Raw genomic sequence first — 21,965 nt, 5'->3', positions numbered from 1 at the left:
TCTTGGAAGTCTTCTAGTCAAGCCCCTTGCTTGAGCAGGAGACCGTACACCAGACATGTCAAACACAAGGCCCGGGGGCCAGATCCAGCCCGCAAAGTGGTTTCATGAGGCCCGCGAAGCCATCCTGGAAACAGTGAGGGAATGGCCCCCGCTGCCTTGGCCCTGGCCCAGAGACCCTCCTTCTACCAGAGACCCCCACATCTGTCCCACTCCTGCCCAGGCCCCCACAGGCACCCTTGATGCAAATGATGTAGAGCTGGCCATGCCCACCCAGTAGGCCACACGCACTCTAGCCACGCTCACCCAGTAGGCCACGTCCACCCTGGCCATACCCACCCGGCCCCTTGAGGGCAACCGCAATGCTGATGCGGCCCTCAATGAAATTGAGTTTGACACCCCTGCCGTACACCATTCCAGACAAATGGCTGTCCAGTCTATTCTTGAAAACCTCCAGCGATGGAGCACTCACAAGTTCCAGAAGTAAGCTGTTCCACTGATTAATTGTTCTCACTATCAGGAAATTTTTCCTTAGTTCTAGGTTGGTTCTCTCTTTAACAATCTTTTTAACGATTTTGCAGCCTGCTGTTTGGTTTGGGTGATAGAGTGCTTGCTGCTGAGAACTAAGAATCAGATAGCGTGGCTTTCAGAATCAGATTCAGAATCAGATGGCATGGCTTTCTTCGTTACGATAAAGGTTAAGTTTAACAACTTTTAAAAATTACTATATAAGAAGTGAAGAATAGAAATAAACCCAGATTGTGCCTGAAAACACCATTATGGGTCTCAGCACAAGAAGCATTTTATAGAAAAGAAATAGCAAGCAAAGAATGATGGTTAACTTATAGAAAGCTGTTAGAAGAACAGCATGGAGAATATAAGATGAAATCAAGAGAGCAATTAACTGAGAGGGATTTAGTTTTCATTGGTTTTTATATGCAGAATTAACACAAAGATTTACGAGAATATTTGTTGTTTAGGTTTAAACTGTGGGGTCCTTGTTGCTCTCTAAGCTCAGTGGTTTTCTTGCAGACGTTTCATTATCAAACTAGGTAACATCAACAATGCATGATGATGTTAATTTGGTAATGAAATGTTCGCAAGATAACCACTGAGTTCAGACAGCACCAAGGACTCCACAGAAAAATTTAAGGTAGATAACCAGACATTTGAAATTGAACAGCATAAGGCAAAACTGAACTATCTACAAAAAGTGAACATGTAATTGCCAAAATGTATAAACTTTTGCTGAAATTTGAAACTAAAGAAAAACATGTCAGAAATGTATGATAAAATGGGTTAAGAATTTTGCATATAATATACTGATGGAACAATGGAAAAATATGTGGCTGAAAGGATTGAAATGTAATTTTAATATAATTTTAAAACATTTTTTAAATAAAATGATGTACTATGAGTATGTAACTCTTGAAAAATTATCCAGAGTGTATAAAGCAGGGGTCCCCAACCCCCAGTCCATGGACTGGTACAGGGCTGCGTCATACCAGCAACCGGGCCATAAAAACAAGCAAAGCCCCATCTGCGGGATGCAGGCAGCACACAAAACCACACATTCTCCGGTCTGCGGAAAAACCTCTCTCCATGCAACCGGTCCCTGGTACCCAAAAGGTTGGAGACCTCTGGTATAAAGGTACTTCATATCTATGCTATAAATGTAGACAACAGTAAGGGTCATTTTATTGTGCCTAGTGGATTTGAAAAAGAGCCAGAAGATTTTAAGTTCTAACATACCCAAAGAATTTTCAAGATCAACATTGAAATGATTGAAACAATAACTTTTCTTGCTGGGACTAATGGATAAACAATTAGATAAGAGCCATGGAAGTTTATTTGTACATATGGTTACTGCTGTGAGACTATTATATGCACAAATGTGGAAAGATTCTGAAACAATTACAATGGAGGAATGATTGGTGAAGAAGATAAAATTAGTAGAAATGACAAAATTGGTTCATTTAATTAGGGAAAAGACAATATCTCATTTATTAGTGATTGGAAATACCCCATATAGACTTTTTGCAGAAGAAAAAAAATGAAGACTAAAATATGGAAAGAAGGAAATCATTATGTAATCAAGAGGCAGAGAGTAAAATGTATTTATTACTACTGTTAAGAAGATTGGAAACTTCTTTACAATCTTTTCTTTCTATTTTCTTTTTCTTCTTTTCTTATCTGTTCATTATTTTTCTTTATTTTCTCTATTTTTCTTCTAAAATGTGTATTGTTTTTCTCATTAAAATTTCTACATATATTTCAATCATACATACATACACAAAGCATTGAGAGCTTTATTCTTTTTAACTTTATCTAATCTGTATAATAAAACTAATTGCACAATTACAAGAACTGCTGTAAAATATATTTATGAACTCCATGCACGAAGTGTTTCCTTTTATCTGTTTTAAATATGCTATCACTCAGCTTCATTGTATATTCCTGGGATCTAGAATTAATTTCTGCTATACTATGCATAATTTGTTAACTTTGATCCTGTTCCCTTTACTTAACATTTGTCATAACAAGAAAAGTCCAAATATACTGCTTCTGAATTATTTTAGTTTTTATTTTCTGCATATGCTCCATTTCTTCCTAAAGGTTTGATGACCCAGAAACATAGTTATAATTTCATTTAAATTTGCTATAGATTCACCAATAATTAGAAAACAAAAAAAAAATAGAAAAAAATATTTCTATTGCATTTATATTCCTCTAAATATAGTGTTGCAAGCTTGAGACTGACATGCATACAGAGCTTAATTAGCTGTCTTTTATTTGAAGAAACATATGGACTAGTAAGTCACTGGATAGTTAAATCTGTGTGTGAGATGTGCATGAAGTATTGGTGTTGTCTGCACAAATGCACACACAGCAGAAAGAACTGATCCAATGGTGAAATATTCAGCACTGCAAAAGATGGAAAACAACATTGTGTATCTTTTATATAAATAATCTGATACAAATATAAATAGGATGAGAAAAAATCAACTTCTTAACGTGAAATTAACACTATTTTAAGCCACATTTGCAAAAGAATAATGGGATGAGAGAATCATTAGCATGACATACTTAGATAAATTGATTCAGCATGAATATTGCCTTTAAATTATGTGATCATTCACAAGTCGTCCCAGACCAACATAACATTAAATAAGGACTCAACACATTACTAAATTGTCTGCATGGCACTGCAATGTTTTTATCGCAGCCCAAAATATGAGCAGAAATTTCCCTACAGCTCCCTTGTGACTGCATTGAACTTGAGAGCTTCACTTGTGAGTATAATTTTTATAATGTTCATTATCATCTATCACATTGCTACTCTTTATGGATTCCTAAATAGCTAACTAGCCTAGAAGCCATTTCTGAGAGAGACAATTTAGCAGAAGTGGTGTAGTCACTCCTCAGTGTGCTATGATAGGCAGGATTTTATTGAGGAACCCAAGAGAATGTTAGACTAAAGACAAAGAGAGTCAATATAATATCATGGTTATGGTGTTGCACTCAGACAATGTCCATTCTCAAGCACTGAAGCTCCCAGGGTAACCTTGGAGTGACTCTTTCAGCCCAATTTACTTCACAGATTGTTGGAGTAAAATGAAAGATGTTAATATATAAGCCCCTTGAACTCCCATGGAAAGGTAGAATACAAACAAAAGGACATAAGTAATCCTTACTTACTTGTTGCTTGATATGGTCAAAGGGCAGGCACAAGGCTGACAGTCATTGGGATTTCCTCTAATGATCCCATAGAATCCAAGGGTACATCTTTCACAGTGGTCCCCATAGGTGTTGTGACGACAGTTCTGTAGAGAGAAGCAGAGAAGAGATAATTCTAGCTCTACTACAAAGTCATAGCTATGGGTGATAATAGAATAGAATGGAATAACTGAGATGGAAGGGACCTTGGAGGTCTTCTAGTCCAACCCCTTGCTTAGGCAGAAAGCCCTATACATTACAGACAAATGGTTGTCCAATCTCTCCTTAAAAACTTCCAGTGTTGGAATATTCACAACTTCTGGAGGCAGGTTGTTCCACTGATTAATTGTTCTGTCAGGAAATTTCTTCTTAGTTCTAGGTTGCTTCTCTCCTTTATTAGTTTCCATTCATTGCTTCTTGTCCTGCCTTCAGGTGCTTTGGAGAATAGCCTGACTCTCTCTTTGTAGCAACCCCTGAGATATTTGAAGACTGCTATCATGTCACCCCTAGTCCTTCTCTTCATTAGATATGCCCAGTTCCAGCAACTGTTCTTTATATGTTTTAGCCTCCAGTCCCCTAATCATCTTTGTTGCTCTTTTCTGTACTTGTTCTAGAGACTCAACCTTTTTTTTTACACTGAGGTGACCAAACTGGATGCAGTATTCCAGGTGTGGCCTTGCCAAGGCATTATAAAGTGGTATTAACACTTCATGTGATCTTGATTCTATCCCTTTGTTAATGTATCCTAGAACTGTGTTGGGTTTTTTTTGACAGCTGCCACACACTGCTGGCTCATATTTAAGTGTTTGTCCACTAGAACTTCAAGATCCCTCTCACAGTTAATACTATTGAGCAAGGTACCACCTATACTATACCTGTACACTTGGTTTTTCTTGCCTAAATTTTTCACCATTGAATTTCATTTTGTTAGATAGCAGACATTAAACACTGCCATCATGGAAATGACACCAATCAACTTGGGGAGCAATTACACATTTTTATTTTTATTTTCCACTACAGAAATGCTACTGCTACTGCTATGGTTAAGTCAGTACTTATTTTCTGAGCATAATGTGAATGACTTCAAAGAAACTAGCTAGTATTTTAGTAAATCTTACAATTAAAATCAATAGTAAAACTGACATTAAAAATTGTACTGTCCAATAATTCTTAATGATTTCAGCTGTAAAGATGTTTTCAGAATGTGGAAAATAGGAATACAGTAAGTCATCTTTAAAAAAGCATACTTTTTATACCTGACAAATTGAGGTTTCAGCGTCACACATTTCACTATGTCCGTGGCATGAACAAGGGACACAGGCTCCTAGGGCAGGACCTGGCCTTCTGCCAGTATATGGAGAAGCAAGTCTATAAAAACCTGGGGAACAGGCCTGCAAGAAAAAAAAAGAAAAACAAGCACAGTCCATAATATTCTTCATCTCCATTTCTTTTGTCAGACAATTTCTTCCTCCCTTCCACCCAATATCTCTTATATATACAAAGTACAGGACATCTTAGGTCAGTGGTGGTGAACCTATGGCACGCGTGCCACAAGTGGCATGCAGAGCCTTCTCTGTGGGCACGTGTGCTGTCGCCCCAGTCCTAGGCCTTCAGCTGTGTTTTATAAAACCTTTTCGCTTTAGGCCTTTGCCGCCATGTGCAAAAAAAAAAAGGTTCAATCAATCAATCAATTTCAACTTCTCACAGGAAAAAAAAATCTCGCAAAGTTGGAATTGATTGATTGAACTTTTTAGTCCCACTCAGTCTGCTGTTACCAGTGCAGCCACACCCACTGAATTGGCCACACCTACCCAATGGGCCACACCCACCCAATGGGCCACGCCCACCCGGCACCCAATGATTCATAAGCAGGTTTTGGGTTGCAGTTTGGGCACTTGGTCTCTAAAAGGTTTGCCATCACTATCTTAGGTCTATCAGATTATATAATTATTCAGAATTTTCCAATCCTTCTGAGCAATTTTTCCTTTCAGAAGTTTCCTCCACTGCAATTCTTCACTGATATGGAAAAAAAAGGGAGGTAGAAAGCCACTCAGATGTGCGAGCAATGAAACAGAAAGTAATCTGTTTTAAGATATCAGAATTCTAATTGCTAAATCAGAACTCATAAGATAAATAATAATAAAAGCATGGGAATGTATAATTATATATTAAGGGTGATTTTATATACATATTCCTATTGTATATATTATCAGATTATCATTTACAATAACCCAAACTATAAATAATGCATAATAATCTATTGCATGCATAAATAATTCATGCATGGAATTCAAACATTGTATTGTAGACGATATCCTATCCATTCAAATATATTTCATAAGCACTTTGAGATAAACTTATAGGTACGAGGTATACTACCTCACATGACAAACCAAAATGGCCGTCAGGACAGTTACATTGTTCAATCAATTGGGCGCTTGGAGTTCTTCTTGATACATTTCCTGTGTCTGCAACTTCCAGGCTAATCTCAGAAATTCTGGCAGGAAAAAAACAGAATGAAAAACAAGGCAAATTGAACTGATCAGATTAAATTTTACTTGGGTTGGTAGACAAGAACACTTACACACAATCTTTGGGCATTATTTAGGAAAGAAAAAAGGAAAAAAAATTATGTTAGTTTGCCTCATCTTTAAATTCATTATTGCCCTGGGCTAGTAGAGTTAATGTAAAAATATACTTGCTCAGTTTAACTTTGATTTAATTTATTTTAGAACCCAAATACCAGCTTTCTGAAGGCAGAATTAAAAAGCCCAGAAGTTCTACACACTTCAATATGACTTATAAAAGATGTTAGCCAGTACCTGTACGTTGTCTATTCATTGCGACTACACTGAAGCAAATCTTTCAACATATATAAAGTTATCATGCCAAATATAAATTGGAGGCAGGGGATGAAGGCAGACGGATTTTCTTTCCTTAAGTGGCTACCTTATTGGAGGTCTGTCAATGACCCTCCTTTTATTTTGCAAGAAGAGTGTGTGATTTTTGCCTAGATGAAAATCTGTTAAAGTTTGCACCAATCTGTCATTGGCTTGTCCTCCTTGTAGGCTGATTATCCTTGGTTAGTTGTTGCACTCAAGCAATCTCATGTGGAGTTTCTCAAGATACCCCTTTTTCCAGTTTTGAAAGGAGGAGGAAAAGGGAGGCATTGGGGCAGAAGAGACAAAATGGATGCATATACTGAAAAGCAGCTTTGGAAGCAACAATTCACAGACATACTGTATAAAACAAGTGGAGAAAAGAGATATCTCAATCCACTGTTCTTTACCAGACGTTCTGGCAGTTTTGTTACAGCAGCAATACTTGGAAACAAGAGAAATAGTCCATTTGCAGCACAACAAGCAGAAAAGACAGATGTAGCTTCTAATAAAGCTGTTTTTTTAAAAAAATATTTGTAAAGCAAGTGGTTCTCATGGCCAGCAAGACTTGACTGCTGTCTGGAACATCTTTAGTGGATTTTAGTTTGAACTCTGACACCCGATCAATATCAGGAATCTGGAATTAATTAATAGTAAAATAGAACCCATAGTTCCAGTTCAGCTAGATTAATTGTATTAGTCTGTTCTCTTGAAAAACAAAAACAAAAAACAACAACCTCCAGCCATTTAATGTAAGAAATGTTTCAGTGTTCAGTCCTAAAATGTAAAAAGGGGAACAACAAAATTAACACAGCAGGAGAAAAATGTTTTGCGTTGGCTTTTTAATGGCAGTTTCTGAATCACTCACTGTAATACTGTTGCTTTCATGCAGAAACATGATTAGTGCTGCTGCTAAATTACATAGCTAATATGGTGCGCTGCTGGAATTAAGCTATTTTTACACTTGAAGCTACTGTCAGCATGATGTTTTCTTATAATGTTTTGCTGCAATATATCAATGATCTGCAAGGCTGCATTTATAAACATTTTAGAAATCCCACTTTTATATGACCTAGAATCAATGTGTGAATAGTCAGTTTCATTATTATTGGCCTATGCACTGTTTATTGCTTCAAGACCTGTTCTTGACCATCAGTGTGGATGTCACACAATGTGCTGAAAATGCTCTGTGGCAGGAATAAGCTATTTTGTAACCACTTGGTGCTTTGGTCTCCAGGTCCCATAAACCCTAGGTACTGTCATAGCAGCTTCTGTTTATGAAACTGAAATCAGAATATCTGGGTTCACCTGACTTCTTGTTTAGCCACAGAGAAGCACACATATAAAGTATTTGTGGGCTTACTTGTAGTTTTAAACTACTCAGTCTAAACAATGTATTGGAAATGACACTGTAAGGAATTAATGGCAATAATGCTGATGAAACAGATACTTGTCTTTCCTATTTATATTTATATAATTAATATAATTAATATAAGTTTTTTTATGTCTCAAGATGGGGGTCTTCCATCCATGTCAACAGGAAATATTAAACACCAAGCATTTCATCTTTCAAAAATAAGATAGGTGTTGTAGCATTGAACCATACTTTTAAACCATTGAATTACATTCAAAGGATAAAACTTTATAATTTGGAGAGATTTGGGATCATAGCCTGGGAAAAGGGCAATAGAAAGCATAAAGCTGTGAATAAATGTGCCCTAATTACTGATTTCAAATCCTTTTATTTTACAGCAGTATGTCTTTTCTCATATTCTTCTGGATAGATGCTACAAATGTCACACTTTAGAAAATATAAATACAAATCCATGAAGAAAAATGATTAATATATCTCAGATTGTGTGAATTGCAGTGCTCCACTTTTTAAATAATAACTACTCAATTATATTTTCATTAAATGAAGTACTTATTCTGAGAGTAAATAATTGATCTATGCAAGTTGTTACTATTAAGATGCACTGATGGCTATTGAATTGGACACTTTAATAAGAATTAGACAAATTCGTAGAAGATAGTGCTACTAAGATTATCAGTTACAATGGCCCTGTGTCATAGAAAATTCCAGTCGCTGGGAGATAATAGCAGAAGAATGCTGTTATACTCATGTTATACTATTTGGCTTCTCATTGACATTTAGTTTCCTATAAAAATGTTATAAGAATGCTAGATTAGATGAGTTTTTCATCACGCTTGAATATAGCTCTTTCTAAATCAGCCCAGAAAGTATGGATGAAATAAAATATACTTAATGCCAATATGGCACATAGGCTATCCATACTAGAGTTTGCTAGCAGAAAATATGAATAACCAAAGAAGATTTATGTTTTTTAAAAGAAAATGAGTTCACAAGTACACATGAGTATCCATCATCTATAAAAATAGGAAAGTCAAATAAACTACGGAAGCTTTCAGTGCTATGGTTCATTGGTTCATAGGTTGGTACCGATGATCAATAGCTGGCAAATAACTAATACCCAGCAAGTGATCTATCCATCAGTAGAGCCATGTAACATTATTAATCATCTTCCATGAACAGTTAAAATTGTGTGATTGTCATCTATAAAAATGAATGAATCAATGATTGATTGAAAGAACTCGCTCATTACTAACAATGGCATTATGAAGAAGACAAACTTTTTTCAATAAAGGATAATATTTGTAGCTCAGGGTTGAAATGAGGGGCCCCTGGTGCTCTGAACTTGCTTGTTTTCTTGCAGAAGTTTCATTACCCAAACCAGGTAACATCATTATTGCTAGTAAGGAGTGTGGTTTGCTGACAGTTCAAATTCTAGTGATATGCCCTGTCAATGTTGATGAGAGTGGTCTTAGAGTGATTCCTTGGTTGGGCTGTTTGCTATTGGTTTCTTTGGCAGTTTCTTGATTGGGGTATTGTTTACTTGTTTGTTGGTCTGATGTTAATCCTGGAGCTAATCTATGCGAATCAGGGTGCTGATTGCTGGTGGAGAGGCGCTTGGGACTTTTTTCATTCTAGAACATGTAAATAAACTTAAGTGTCAAGGTATTCAAGGTGCTGGTGATGACCTATAAAGCCCTAAATGGCATGGGTCCAGATTATCTCAGGGAGCACCTGCTGCCAGCATCAGCCTCCCAACGTCCTGTGCGGAGGGCCTCCTTAGGGTTCCGCCAGTTAGGGAATGCCGGCGGGTGATTCCAAGGGGGAGGGCATTCTCTGTGGGTGTGCCTGCCCTATGGAATGAACTGCCGGTAGAACTTCGGACTGCCCCGGACCTTTGCTCGTTTCGCCGGGACCTGAAAACTTGGTTATTTGATCTTTCTGGCCTGAGGGGTTTTTAATTTAACTTTAAATTTTAAATTTTAATTTGTTTTAATTGTGGGCTAGTCTTAATTTAATTCTATTTTAATTGTATTTATTTGTATTGTTTTAATTCGCCTGTAAACCGCCCTGAGTCCTTCGGGAATAGGGCAGTATATAAAATCAATCAATTAAATAAATAAATAAATATTGATTTAACAGCTAACCAGCTTATGTAATTTAAGATGTAAGGCTTTAAGAGCCTTTTTATAAAGGAAAGGCTCCGCTAATGTGTTCTCTCTCTTCTGTTTTCTGCTGTAACTATGGTGTGTTGGATCCTGCTCTATTAGCATGTGTATGTGTATTGTTCCTGGTGTATGATATTGTAGATAGTGTAAGAGAAACCACTATTTAATATAGACCATTGTTTACTGTGTTTACTCCTGGGTTATCTCATGCAATAAGACTGTGCATGCTCTGACATTAAGTATCTTCACTTAGAAATAAATACGGTGCTATTCAGAGATTTTACTCAAAAGTACAAGTCAGACTTTGGGCAGACAATAATATGAGAGAGGTGAATACTGAATCAAACCAACTAGATCTTGGACAGCTGGGTACTACCCGAAGAGGTTTAAGAGAATAGAAGAAGTGCAGGCTAACGTCCAAGGCAAAAAAGCAAGAAGGAGGTGCAAAATTCATGGCAATTTAAGACAGTAGAAGACAGAAGCTTCATAGTTAAGAAAAGGTGCTCTGAACTGATAAGCTGGCTTGGCTGCTAGGACTTTGCTGGTGTGATTTGATCATTATTAATCAAAGCTCAATTTTTAGAATAATTTCTAGGTTTTGAGCCATATGGGAATTTCCATCTTCTGACAGGATTATTATTTTCCTTTTACTATTGCTAGAGAAAGCTGGAATCTTACATAGACTGGCAAGTTTAAGCCCATGGATCTCGATGTAAATAACACAGTGTGGAAAAATACATTATGACTTTCCTATGAAAATGAATCAATCTCTGATGATTGGTACTAGTGTTTAGTATTACTGATTACCTGCTTTGTCTCATGAATCTTCCATGAGTTGCCTTAATAAGTATGTAATGAATGTTGTACAGGACATCCATGAAATCCTCACGGGTCACAGTCTGTGTGATCCTTGGACTATCACCATAGTATTTCCACTCATGCTGAAAAGGAAATAATAACCAGGAATGCTAATGATTTAACTGTTTCCAAAGGGCCGATGACAAAACAAATTGGAATGAAACATTACCTCTGTCATTTCTATCTCATGCCTTGTCAACTGGCCATTCAGAGGAGCGACCACATGTCTGACAATAATTCGTGTATGTATGGGAAGCCCACCTCTGATTATGACCTGAGGATTGTAAGTTGCAAAACCCGTGTCTTCCCTTGCTTCAAAAAAGATAGCATATTTCAGCTTTCCTCCATAAGCCATCAGCTAACAAAGAAGAAGAAACCATATAAATAATAATATACAGGCAATCAAAATGAAATACAAAGAAATAACCAATACTATGGTGAATATCCGAAGATGCTCTGAAGATTTTCAGTTAGCATGAAATGAATTATTAAAGTTGTGATTTTCATTGTATCAGATACAAGTACAAGACCTATATAACGAAATAAAATGAGACTTTGGAGTTTATTTCCCAAGTCTATTTAAATAAAAAACAAAACAAGCCATCATATTTTTCCTGTGCATATCTAAAATACTGAATATTTTTTTTCAGTTTGTAATATTTCCTGCAGCTAGTATAAGCTACTGTAGAGTAGAAAATTGATAATGTGGGAACTTTTATGCTATGTTTTAAATTTATAATTATGAATGTTGTGTACAATAAAAGTCAAATCTAAAGGGGAAAAAAAAAACAAAAAAGATGTGAAAAAAGGAAAATAGAAACCAACATTATAAAATATATTGACTTCCAACTTTCACCTTTTCAATAATTAAATTCATAAATTTATAATTACCTTTTTTTCTTCTTTTTAGCAAAAAAATCCATTAAAAATCTATTTTTCTTTAAAGTGCTTGTTTTTCCCATGACAAAATAGATCAGTTTTACCATTTCTACCAATTCTGACACTTTTACAAACCATTTATCCATTATGGGAATCTCAGTACTGTTGTGCATATTTTGCTGGAACTTTTATGCTTCCTTAAGGGTATTATTTTGTTTCTCTGTATAGCTGATAAAGCTAGATCAACTAAAAGGTAACTGAGTTTGGGACTGAATAATCACAATAACACAGGGACGCGGTGGCTCAGTGGGTTAGGACGCTGAGCTTGTTGATCAGAAGATCGGCAGTTTGGCGGGTCGAATCCCGAGTGCCGCGTAGCAGAGTGAGTGCCTGTTACTCGTCCCAGCTTCTGCCAACCTAGCAGTTCGAAAGCATGTAAAAATGCAAGTAGAAAAATAGGGACCACTACGGTGGGAAGGTAACAGCGTTCCGTGCGCCTTTGGCGTCTAGTCATGCCGGCCACATGACCACAGAGACATCCTCGGACAAATGCTGGCTCTTCGGCTTTGAAATGGAGATGAGCACCGGTCCCTAGAGTCGGAAACGACTAGCACGCATTTGCGGGGGAACCTTTACCTTTAATCACAACAAATACAGGTCAAGTGACACAAGCACTTGGATTATTATACTACTATTATACTTTTCCCCCTATCAAAATACTATTTCCTCAGCTTCAGGGTGATTCTATTCAGCATGATAATTAAAGGGAATTATTCAAGTATTAAATGAAGCTTTGAAACAAATACAGTTCCCCTCACGATTTTAACTTTTTGAGTACACATTATACATTTATATTCTAAAATTAAAAGTTTGTTCCATATAGCTTTCTTTTAGATATCAGGTAACATAACTGTATCTCTGACATTCTTCTTAGAAGAAGAATATTACAAACTCATGGGCTAAAAAATTTGGACCTGCCCCAAAGTCATACTTTCCAATGAAGGTCTCCTAACAGAATTCATTCTTTAGTTTTGTTTTCAAATAGGGATACAGGCTGGAAGAATTATTGTAAAATATTAGAAAAACAAAGCTATGCATGACTTTAAGCAGTGGATTGCGGACATGTCAATATTTGAATTAGGTTTTAGCAGGGTTTTCTTCCTGACAAAGAGGCAACGAAAAGCTTTTAAGCAATAGGAATATTTGGGCTGGAGGGGGGGGGAAAGATAATCTATTTTTAATATGATACTCCAAAACTCCTTTTCATTTCCTTTTTCCTCTTTACCCTTATTACTATGATTATTAATTCTGAGGTTACACTATATTTTTAATTCTTTTAATTCTGTTAATTAACTTGATAATAATAAAATGAATTATCATTATCTGGTTTCTCTTTTAATGTACAATAATAAGAAAGAGAGAATTAATAGTTATGATTGTGACAATAAAACAGTAACTTTTTATTAGTACTTTCAAGTTCTTTCTCATCTTTGTTGGGGAAAAAAGAAAAGAAATGACAAAATATAAACTGTAATTAGAATTCCCATTCTTTACCTTCTTTCCTTCGAATTGTTCCGGAAGTCTCCAGTAAAATGGTTCTGAATGTAGTTCTTGCATTACCAACTCAATATTTGCAATTGTCTCTGGATATTGGTATATAATCCCTTTGGTAGTTTGGTGTTGGACATTTTCATCAACCAAAGGAAGGACAACCTGATCTGGCTTCAGAGTCAACTAAATGAGAATAAAGTGTTGGATAAATATCTACTTCTCTATCTCCACGTTAAACTCTATTCTATAGAAAATTGCTGTTAAAATATTTATCAAACAATGACATCTACATAAAATACATACTGCAATGACTAATATATAATGGAATACATATAATAATAAAAAACATGAAAGATTAAAGGTTGAAACCAGCACCTTGAATCAGACTCAGAAGCAAACTGGCAGACAAAGCAGCTCACAGAGCAGAAGTTTAATATATGCTGGCCTAGGAGCACACACACAACCTACCCTATGGCATTCTGCATTAGCTGAAGCTTCTGAACACTCTTCAAGGGCAGCCCTATGTAGACTCCAGTCTGGAGATGACTAGATCATGGGAGCAGAGCCTCCAGGTTTCAGGAATGGGTGTAACTGGCACACAGCACAAAGCTATGAAAAGGCCACGACTGCCACTGGCTCCTTGAGCAAAAGTTGTGACTTTAGAGGATGCCCAGATTGCACAGGGGATCTGTTTGATGGGCAGTGTGAACCCATCCATCACTGAAAATTTACAGTTACAAAAGTAATCAGAGAAATCAGAAATAACTTAAGTGTAATTAATGTTTCGGCCTATCTCCATCCAAAATTCACAAACATGTAGCAGTTGTACAGTAACCATGAGTCTGGGTAGGAATCAGAATATACCAGTTTGCTTACAGATGCAGTTCAAAATGCTGATAGTTACTTTTAAACGCATGAGGATGGTTTATCTATGGGAGTGTCTCTTCCTGGTTGCTTTTATGTGTCCTGTCTGATCCAGCAAGACAGGCATATTACAAGTATCATCAGCCAAGGAGGGTTGGCTGGTAGGATGCCAAAGAAGAGCTATTCTGCCATGGTATCTGTAATGTATTGGGATTTTTACTTGAACTGATTCACGTGTCTGTTTGAATGCTGCTCAAGGTTGTTCAATGGTGTGTCTGTGTAACGGTCACTGACTAAGCCAGACTTGTTGTCTCCAAGAAGATCATTGGATGATTTGGGGCGGGAATGGGTTCCTTTAAACCTATTGGCCACTGCCTAGTGGCCAACCATATAAGTAGCTGCACAGCAGCCTCTGTTTCAGTTCTGTTCCTGTTTGCCTTAATAAAGCATGTTCCTGTTTGCAACCTCCCGTCTCACTTATTGCCTGCAAAGAATCAGCTACACAACACTGGCGATGAAGGTGGGATGCTGCTTCTTCGCAAGAGCTGAAGTCACTAGGGGGTAAGGCCAGCACAGTGCCTGGCAGGGACCATGTTCCCCTGCCTCAATCTGCCTAGCAAGCCACGCTAGAGACCACCATGCCCTGAGGACCACTCCCAGGGTCTTTGAAGAAGCTAGCAGCACGAGGCAACACGAGACACAAGCCGCGAAGACTTCTCACCATGTTGAAGGTCAGAAAGCTCGAGGAATTCGATGTCACACACCTGGAGAGATGGTCGTTCTACATTTCAAGAGTGGAGAACTACCTCCGAACAAACCAAGTCGCTGAAGATGGCCTGAAGGCTGCAACATTTCTCTGTGTCTGTGGGCCTGCAACGTTTGACATCGTTAAGAACTTAGTCGCACCAGCACAGCTGGAGTCCATTATTTACGCAGACCTGAAGAAACAGCTCAGCAACCATTTCCAACCGAAGCTGTCGGTGATAGCGTGGAGGCATGCTTTCGAACAGCGAGTACAACAACCCGGTAAGACAGCCACAGACTTCATCGTGGCGTTGAGACAAGCTTCACACCTGTGCCAGTTCATGGACTTGGAAGAAAGGCTTCAAGATCATTTCGTCTGTGGACTAAGGAGTAGAGAGCTCCAACAAAAACTTTTCGCAAAGGAGACTCTCCTGCTACAAGAAGCCTTAAAAGAAGTTATGGCGGATGAAGCCACCAGAGGGGCTGTGAAGACGTTGCGGCCTACCAAAAGCACTCCACACAAAGAAGCCATCCACCATGAGGACGCCGAGCAATGAGAAGACATCGACTCCGATCACGAAGTCTACAAGATTCAACGGCACCAAGACAAAGAACAGAAGCCTCTTTACAAGGCAGTTCCCTTCCTTCAATGTTTGGGATGTGGCGGCCTCCACCAACGAGGGGACTGCTGATTTCGGTCAGCCATGTGTTGGGCCTGTGGCAAATCTGGCCACATCGCAGCCATCTGTAGAGGTCACCACAAGGACCGTCAACCGGACGAGCCATACAGGAGAGGTTCCGGGGCACCGGGGCAGCATAGAGTAGGGTTCTGTTCCAGTCGAAGGAGTGTCTGCTGCATGGAACCTCACCGCCCCCTTAATCCAAAACTTTGGCTTCAAGTTGAGCTGCAAGACGTTTGTTGCAGGATGGAACTGGACACTAGTTCAGCTGTATCCATTATTTCTCTTGAGACTTTCCAGTTCGTGTGCAACCACAGCAAGAGGTGGGCCAAGCTTAGGCTGTCCGACATCATTCTAACTGACTTCCAGAATTGCCAAGTAGCCGTCAAGGGCGAGGCCACTTTGGCTGTCAAATTCAAGGGGTTTTCAGGGCCCCTAGATGTAATTGTGGTGGAGGGCCAGAGAATTGATTGGTTTGATGCACTGGGCCTTCAAGTAACCGGGATCCACCGGACACAAGCGGCGAACCTGGTGTCAATATGCGAGGAATTTGCAGATGTTTTTGACACAAGCCTGGGAGAGTACAAGGGCCCTCTCATAGCCTTTAAGCTTGATCCTTCCATAACGTGCATTAGGATCAAGCCCCATCAAGTGCCATTTGAACTAAAACACAAAATCGATGCAGAAATGGACAAGCTAGTCAGTCAAGGGGTACTACAGCCTGTAGATGGGGGTGAATGGGAAACTCCCATTGTCATGCCACTTAAGGCCAATGGGAAATCAGGATTTGTGCTGATTACAAGTGCACCATTAACCCGGCACTACAGCAGCACGCGTACCCAATGCCAGTCGTTAGCCACATTTTGGCATCACTGCAAGGGGGTACCGTGTTTGCTAAGTTAGATTTGGCACAGGCCTATCAGCAGTTACTAGTGGATGAGGCCACAGTGGCTGCACAAACAATTGTGACACACAGGGGGACTTTTAGAATCAAATGCCTCCAATTCGGGGTTAGCATAGCCCCAGGGATCTTCCACGGAGTTATGGAGCTTATACTCAAGGGTATTCCAGGGGTCTGCCACTATTTTGACGATGTACTTATCGCCGGTGAGTCCACTGAGGTGCTTGCAAGGCAGCTCAAAGCTGTTCTTCAACGGTTCCACACAGCTGAAGAGGGACAAGTATAAAATTGGGGTCCCTTCCACTGAATTCCTGGGGTTCCGTATTGATGCTGAGGGCATCCATCCTGCAGAGTCCAAGCTGAAGGATGTTGCTGCGGAAACTGCCGCAGACAGAATTCTAAGCAGAGTATTGTCATGAGTTCACACTGGGTGGCTGAAAAATAGCCCAGGATCTGAGTTCCAGAGCTACTTCACACGGAGACATGAGCTTTCAGCTCACAAAGGCTGAATCTTATGGAAGAGTAGGGTTATTGTCCCAGTTCATTAAGGCACCGTGTGCTTCAGTCTCTTCATGAGGGCCATCCAGGCATAGTCCGGATGAAGGCACTGGCATGGAGCTACCTTTGGTGGCCAGGGATAGATAAGGCTATCGAGGCCCAGGTACACAAGTGTTACACGTGTCAATAGTCCAGACCAGAGATGCCACAGGCCCCTGTCCACCGATGGGAGGAGACTCATATACCATGGTCAAGGATTCACATTGACTTCGCTGGGCCCTTTCAGGGACAGCTGTTTTTGATAGTGGTCGACAGCCACTCTAAATGGTTGAAAGTAATTCCTATATCTACTATGACTACTGCTAGGACTATCCAGGTGCTTAGAAAGCTTTTTGCCACACACGGACTACCAGACATCTTAGTCTCAGACAACAGGGCCCAGTTCACAGTGGCAGAATTTCAGGTCTTCTTGAGGACTAACCTCATAAGGCATGCAACGTCAGCTCCTTTTCACCCTTCGACTAACAGGCAGGCTGAATGCATGGTGCGTAAATGAAAGAGTCACTCAAGCACATTGTTTCAGGGGATTGGCACCACAGGCTGGCTGATTTCTTGCTTTGCCAGCACACTATGCCTTGCACAGCAATGGGCAAAAGCCCAGCAGAGCTTCGCTGGGGAAGGAGATTAATCATGAAACTGGACAGGTTGCATCCTGACTGGGTAGCAGCAGACACCGCATGCCCAAAGGCACCAAGGGGGTTGCAAGTGGGTTATGGAGTGTGGGGCCAGAACTACGGGCATGGGAACTTGTGGGTGCTGGGTAAAATTGTTAAAATCTTGGGTCCCCTTTCATACGAGGTGGCTATGGAGGGAGGGTGAGTCATTCGCTGACATATTGATCAGCTGCGAAGGCATTTTGCAGAACAGTCACTAAGCGAGGACCTCACAGCGGGTCCGCAACCAGAGCCGGAAACCGGCAGCCTAACAGAGCAGTTCACATGCTCTGAGAACTCAGTCAGTCATTTCAACGGGGAGGTGGTCATAGATGGACACAGTCCGGGAGTGCAACATGGGTCTCCTGATGGGGAAGGTTAAACCGAACAAAGCAGCAGCTTCGCTGACACAGATACCTCATTGGACTCTGGTTTGGGCTGACCAGAAATGGCCAGCCAAAGGAACTCGAGTCAATCCAACTCACGCAAACCCAAGAGTCCTGGTCTACCAAGCCTGGCAGGCAAGCTGGTAGACCGGGAGTTGCCTGGATCCCCCAGGCATTGTGAACGGTCGCGTAGACCACCACAATATCTACAAGATTATATATTCTTAAATAATGTTTGTACATTCTAGGGGAGAGGGGTGTAATGTATTGGGATTTTTACTTGAACTGATTCACGTGTCTGTTTGAATGCTGCTTAAGGTTGCTCAATGGTGTGTCTGTGTAACGGTCACTGACTAAGCTAGACTTGTTGTCTCCAAGAAGATCATTGGATGATTTGGGGCGGGAATGGATTCCTTTAAACCTATTGGCCGCCGCCTAGTGGCCAACCATATAAGTAGCTGCGCAGCAGCCTCTGTTTCAGTTCTGTTCCCGTTTGCCTTAATAAAGCATGTTCCTGTTTGCAACCTTCCGTCTCACTTATTGCCTGCAAAGAACTGGCTAGACAACAGTATCCACCTTCTGGAATAACATCTCTCCCATTAAGTTGACCCCACCTTGCTGGCCTTTTTAAAGACTTTGAAGATCTGGTTTGGGGTTTTTTGTGTGTGAAAAAGTGGACCTTTTTATGCATTAATGTTGTCTTCTGTTACACTATACAAAATAAATATTTTGTATTCCACGTATTCCACACTTGGAATACTACATCCAGTTTTGGTCACCACAATAGAAAAAAGATGTTGAGAAACTGGAAAGAGTGCAGAGAAGAGCAACAAGAATAATTAGGGGCTGGAGACTAAAACATACAAAGAATGGTTACAGGAATTTGGTATGTCTAGTCTAATGAAAAGAAAGACTAGGGGGGAACATGATAGCAGTGTTTCAATATTTGAGGGGCTCCTACAAAGACAAGGGGTGTGTGTGTCAAACTATTTTCCAAAGCATTAAAAGTCAAGATGAGAAAGAATGAATGGAAACTAACCAAGGAGAAAAGCAACCTAGAACTAAGGAGATATTTCTTAATGGTGAGAACAATCAAACCAATGGAACAACTTGCCTTCAGAAGTTGTTGGTGCTATATCACTGGAGGCTTTCAAAGAGTTTGGACAATCATTTATCTGGAATGGTATAGGATCTCCTGCTCAAGCAGGGGGCTGGACTAGAAAACCTCCAAGGTCCCTTCCAATTCTATTATTCTATGTTCTAAATAAATGTGGTTTGGTGATTGAGTCCTGGGTATGGAATGAAACCTGTTTTATGGTTATTTTGAGGGCTTTTTATGATTCTCTGTCTGTTATGTGCTTTATTTCTTGTTTTATTTTAATATTTGTTTATAATTTATTTGTTTTTAGTGTGAGTCGACCAGAGTCATGTACTTGAGATTGTGGTTCTATAAATTGAACAAATAAATAATTACAAGTATCTACCGTATGTCATTCATAGCAATTAAATTAAACAAAGAAAACCATTCATGAAAGCATCTGTTCCTTTATGGAACTTCACAGAATAAGAGCTGAGCAAAGAAGAGAAGAATTCCTGGACTGACATTATTCTTTCTCTGCAATATTTCCAGCAGATTCAGTTAACACGCTTCTTTGAAATGCTAATGCCAAAATGAAGCAAAGTGCCTGCCTTGACTCTGGAAGTGTTCCTGGATCCCATGCATTAAACATGCTAATCAGCAAGAAACTGGTTTATTTGAAATATATGACTCCATTCATGGTAACTCTACATCAGAAAATTTGCCAGTTGCACTTCACTATTCTAAAATAGATCAGAATACTTAGAAGTTCTAAGTGCTCAGAGATACCTCTGAGTAAAATGGCAAGCCTCATTTAAATATGAGAACTGAAAAGAGGGATAATTGATCATTAGGGAAATTTTAAATTGACATTTTAAATCATGCACATTTCTACTTTCCTAAGATATAGGAGAGGTGAAGCTTTGATTATGCAAGTTTGTGCTCTTTAACATTAGGGAGTTAATCCCATTCAATACAGTGGACTTACTTCCATGTAAACAGACACAAGACTGCTTTTTTTGTAAATCTAAAGTTTATTGAATAAGTTATACAGTATTACCCTATCAGCCACAAAAAATCAGTTAAATTCCTACACTGTGGATTTTTCCCCCTCCCTGAGGTGAGGAGGACTTCAGCCTTTTTGAGGTTCTGAAGGCCCCTCAAGACCCAATTATGTCAGGGGAAGGTGAACTAGTGATGTTACTCTATTATTATTATTATTATTATTATTATTATTATTATTATTATTATTATTATTATTATTGTTGTTGTTGTTGTTGTTGTTGTTGTTGTTGTTGTTATTATTATCAATATCCTTTTGTCTGTTCTTGTTACCTGTTTTATAGTATTTTTAATGTTTTTAATATTTGTTCATGATAATGATTTTAGATATTTATTTTTAGTTTTGTGATACGTTGTCCATAGTCACTTGCTATGAGATAGGTGGCTGTATAAATTAGATAAATTGGAATACTTTCACAGAATGCTACTGGGCCTACCTGTGTACATATACAACTTCATGTATTTTTTCTTGATCACCGGAAAACTCAACAATTGAACATTTGCAGTTGAAGATGTGAATTAAGATAATTTAATAGCATTGCATATAATACACAAACATTATTAAAATATCTACCTGTAGGTATGCAAGCCATCTTGCCTGAAGGAGATATTTAAATTGATAAACCATTTTTGTCATATTAACAGAATCAAAAAGTACCATTAATTTTGCTATGTGCCGTATAAATATTCAACCAGTAAATATCATCTGAAACAAATCTAAGTGAGGAGAAAGTTTTAAATATATGCAGTAAATCTAATCTTTGTTCCACCCGTAAGAGAGATCATCTAAGTTTGGGGAAGCTGATAAATGCCAACTTAGCATTTATTAGTTGCAAGTAATCACCTTCTGCATGGAACTTTTTGAGCTATTTGCTAGATGATTTTGTTCAATAATAAAGTCCTCAACAGATATTGAACATTGCTAGATTAGACATGTATTGGTCATTTCAACCTTACTTACTTCATTAAGAAATTTATTTTGCTATCATTTTCTTCCTGGGTGGTTTTTTAGTTGATCTGTTGTTTCTTTTGTCAGCTGTTCCCAAAAATTTGAATAGATTATTATACTTACTGTAAGTTTAGAAGCCTGTTTGGGAATAGCAGTGCTCTTCCAGTTCCTGCTTTTTCTTACTTGATTTTGAGTCTATTTTTCATTTTCTTGGTTTTCACCTGAGACTTTACTTTGTTTTTTTCTCTTATTTATAAAATGAGTCTAGATTTGGGAATGGTTGTACATTAGTAAAATATTATCAAATACTATGCTATGTTTTTCTGTGGTCCAATCTTGACTACCATGTTTCTCCGAAAATAAGACCCGGTCTTATACTTTTTTGCCTCCAAAACAGACATTATGTCTTATTTTCAGGGGATGCCTTATTTTTCCTCTGTCTCACCTCACAGTGGCAAAACCAACAGCCCAGGAGCCCGCATGGTCACAGCTGGTCCACTTCTGCAGTTGCTTGCTACTGGTCTCGCGTGATCTCACAGTACTTTAGGCCTCTGTTCTCTGCAAACAGAGGCCTGGATGAGATTTGCAGCAAAAGGCTCTGCAAATGGAGGTAAGGGCTGAAAAATCGAAGCCTTTCCTCCATTTGCAAAGCCTTTTGCCATTTTTGCA

The 21,965-nt window shown here is 38.9% G+C and overlaps 1 protein-coding gene across 1 annotated transcript in view; it reads right to left on the bottom strand.

The window, feature by feature from the left end:
• LAMA2 (laminin subunit alpha 2) overlaps positions 1 to 21,965 on the bottom strand; it is a 455,074-nt gene that overhangs the window by 134,137 nt on the left and 298,972 nt on the right. The window contains exons 25-30 of the mRNA XM_081312969.1: positions 13,425 to 13,604; positions 11,161 to 11,349; positions 10,941 to 11,074; positions 6,094 to 6,211; positions 4,971 to 5,105; positions 3,697 to 3,821 (exon numbers count right to left, since the gene is read on the bottom strand). Coding sequence (XP_081169095.1) covers positions 3,697 to 3,821; positions 4,971 to 5,105; positions 6,094 to 6,211; positions 10,941 to 11,074; positions 11,161 to 11,349; positions 13,425 to 13,604 — 881 coding nt within the window. The remainder of the gene's footprint in view (positions 1 to 3,696; positions 3,822 to 4,970; positions 5,106 to 6,093; positions 6,212 to 10,940; positions 11,075 to 11,160; positions 11,350 to 13,424; positions 13,605 to 21,965) is intronic.

The sequence above is a fragment of the Vipera berus genome (genome assembly GCF_964194415.1).
Source record: "Vipera berus genome assembly, chromosome: 1".
NCBI lineage: Eukaryota > Metazoa > Chordata > Lepidosauria > Squamata > Viperidae > Vipera > Vipera berus.
Note: the sequence above shows the minus strand (reverse complement) of the source record. Positions and strands in the feature narration are given on the sequence as shown.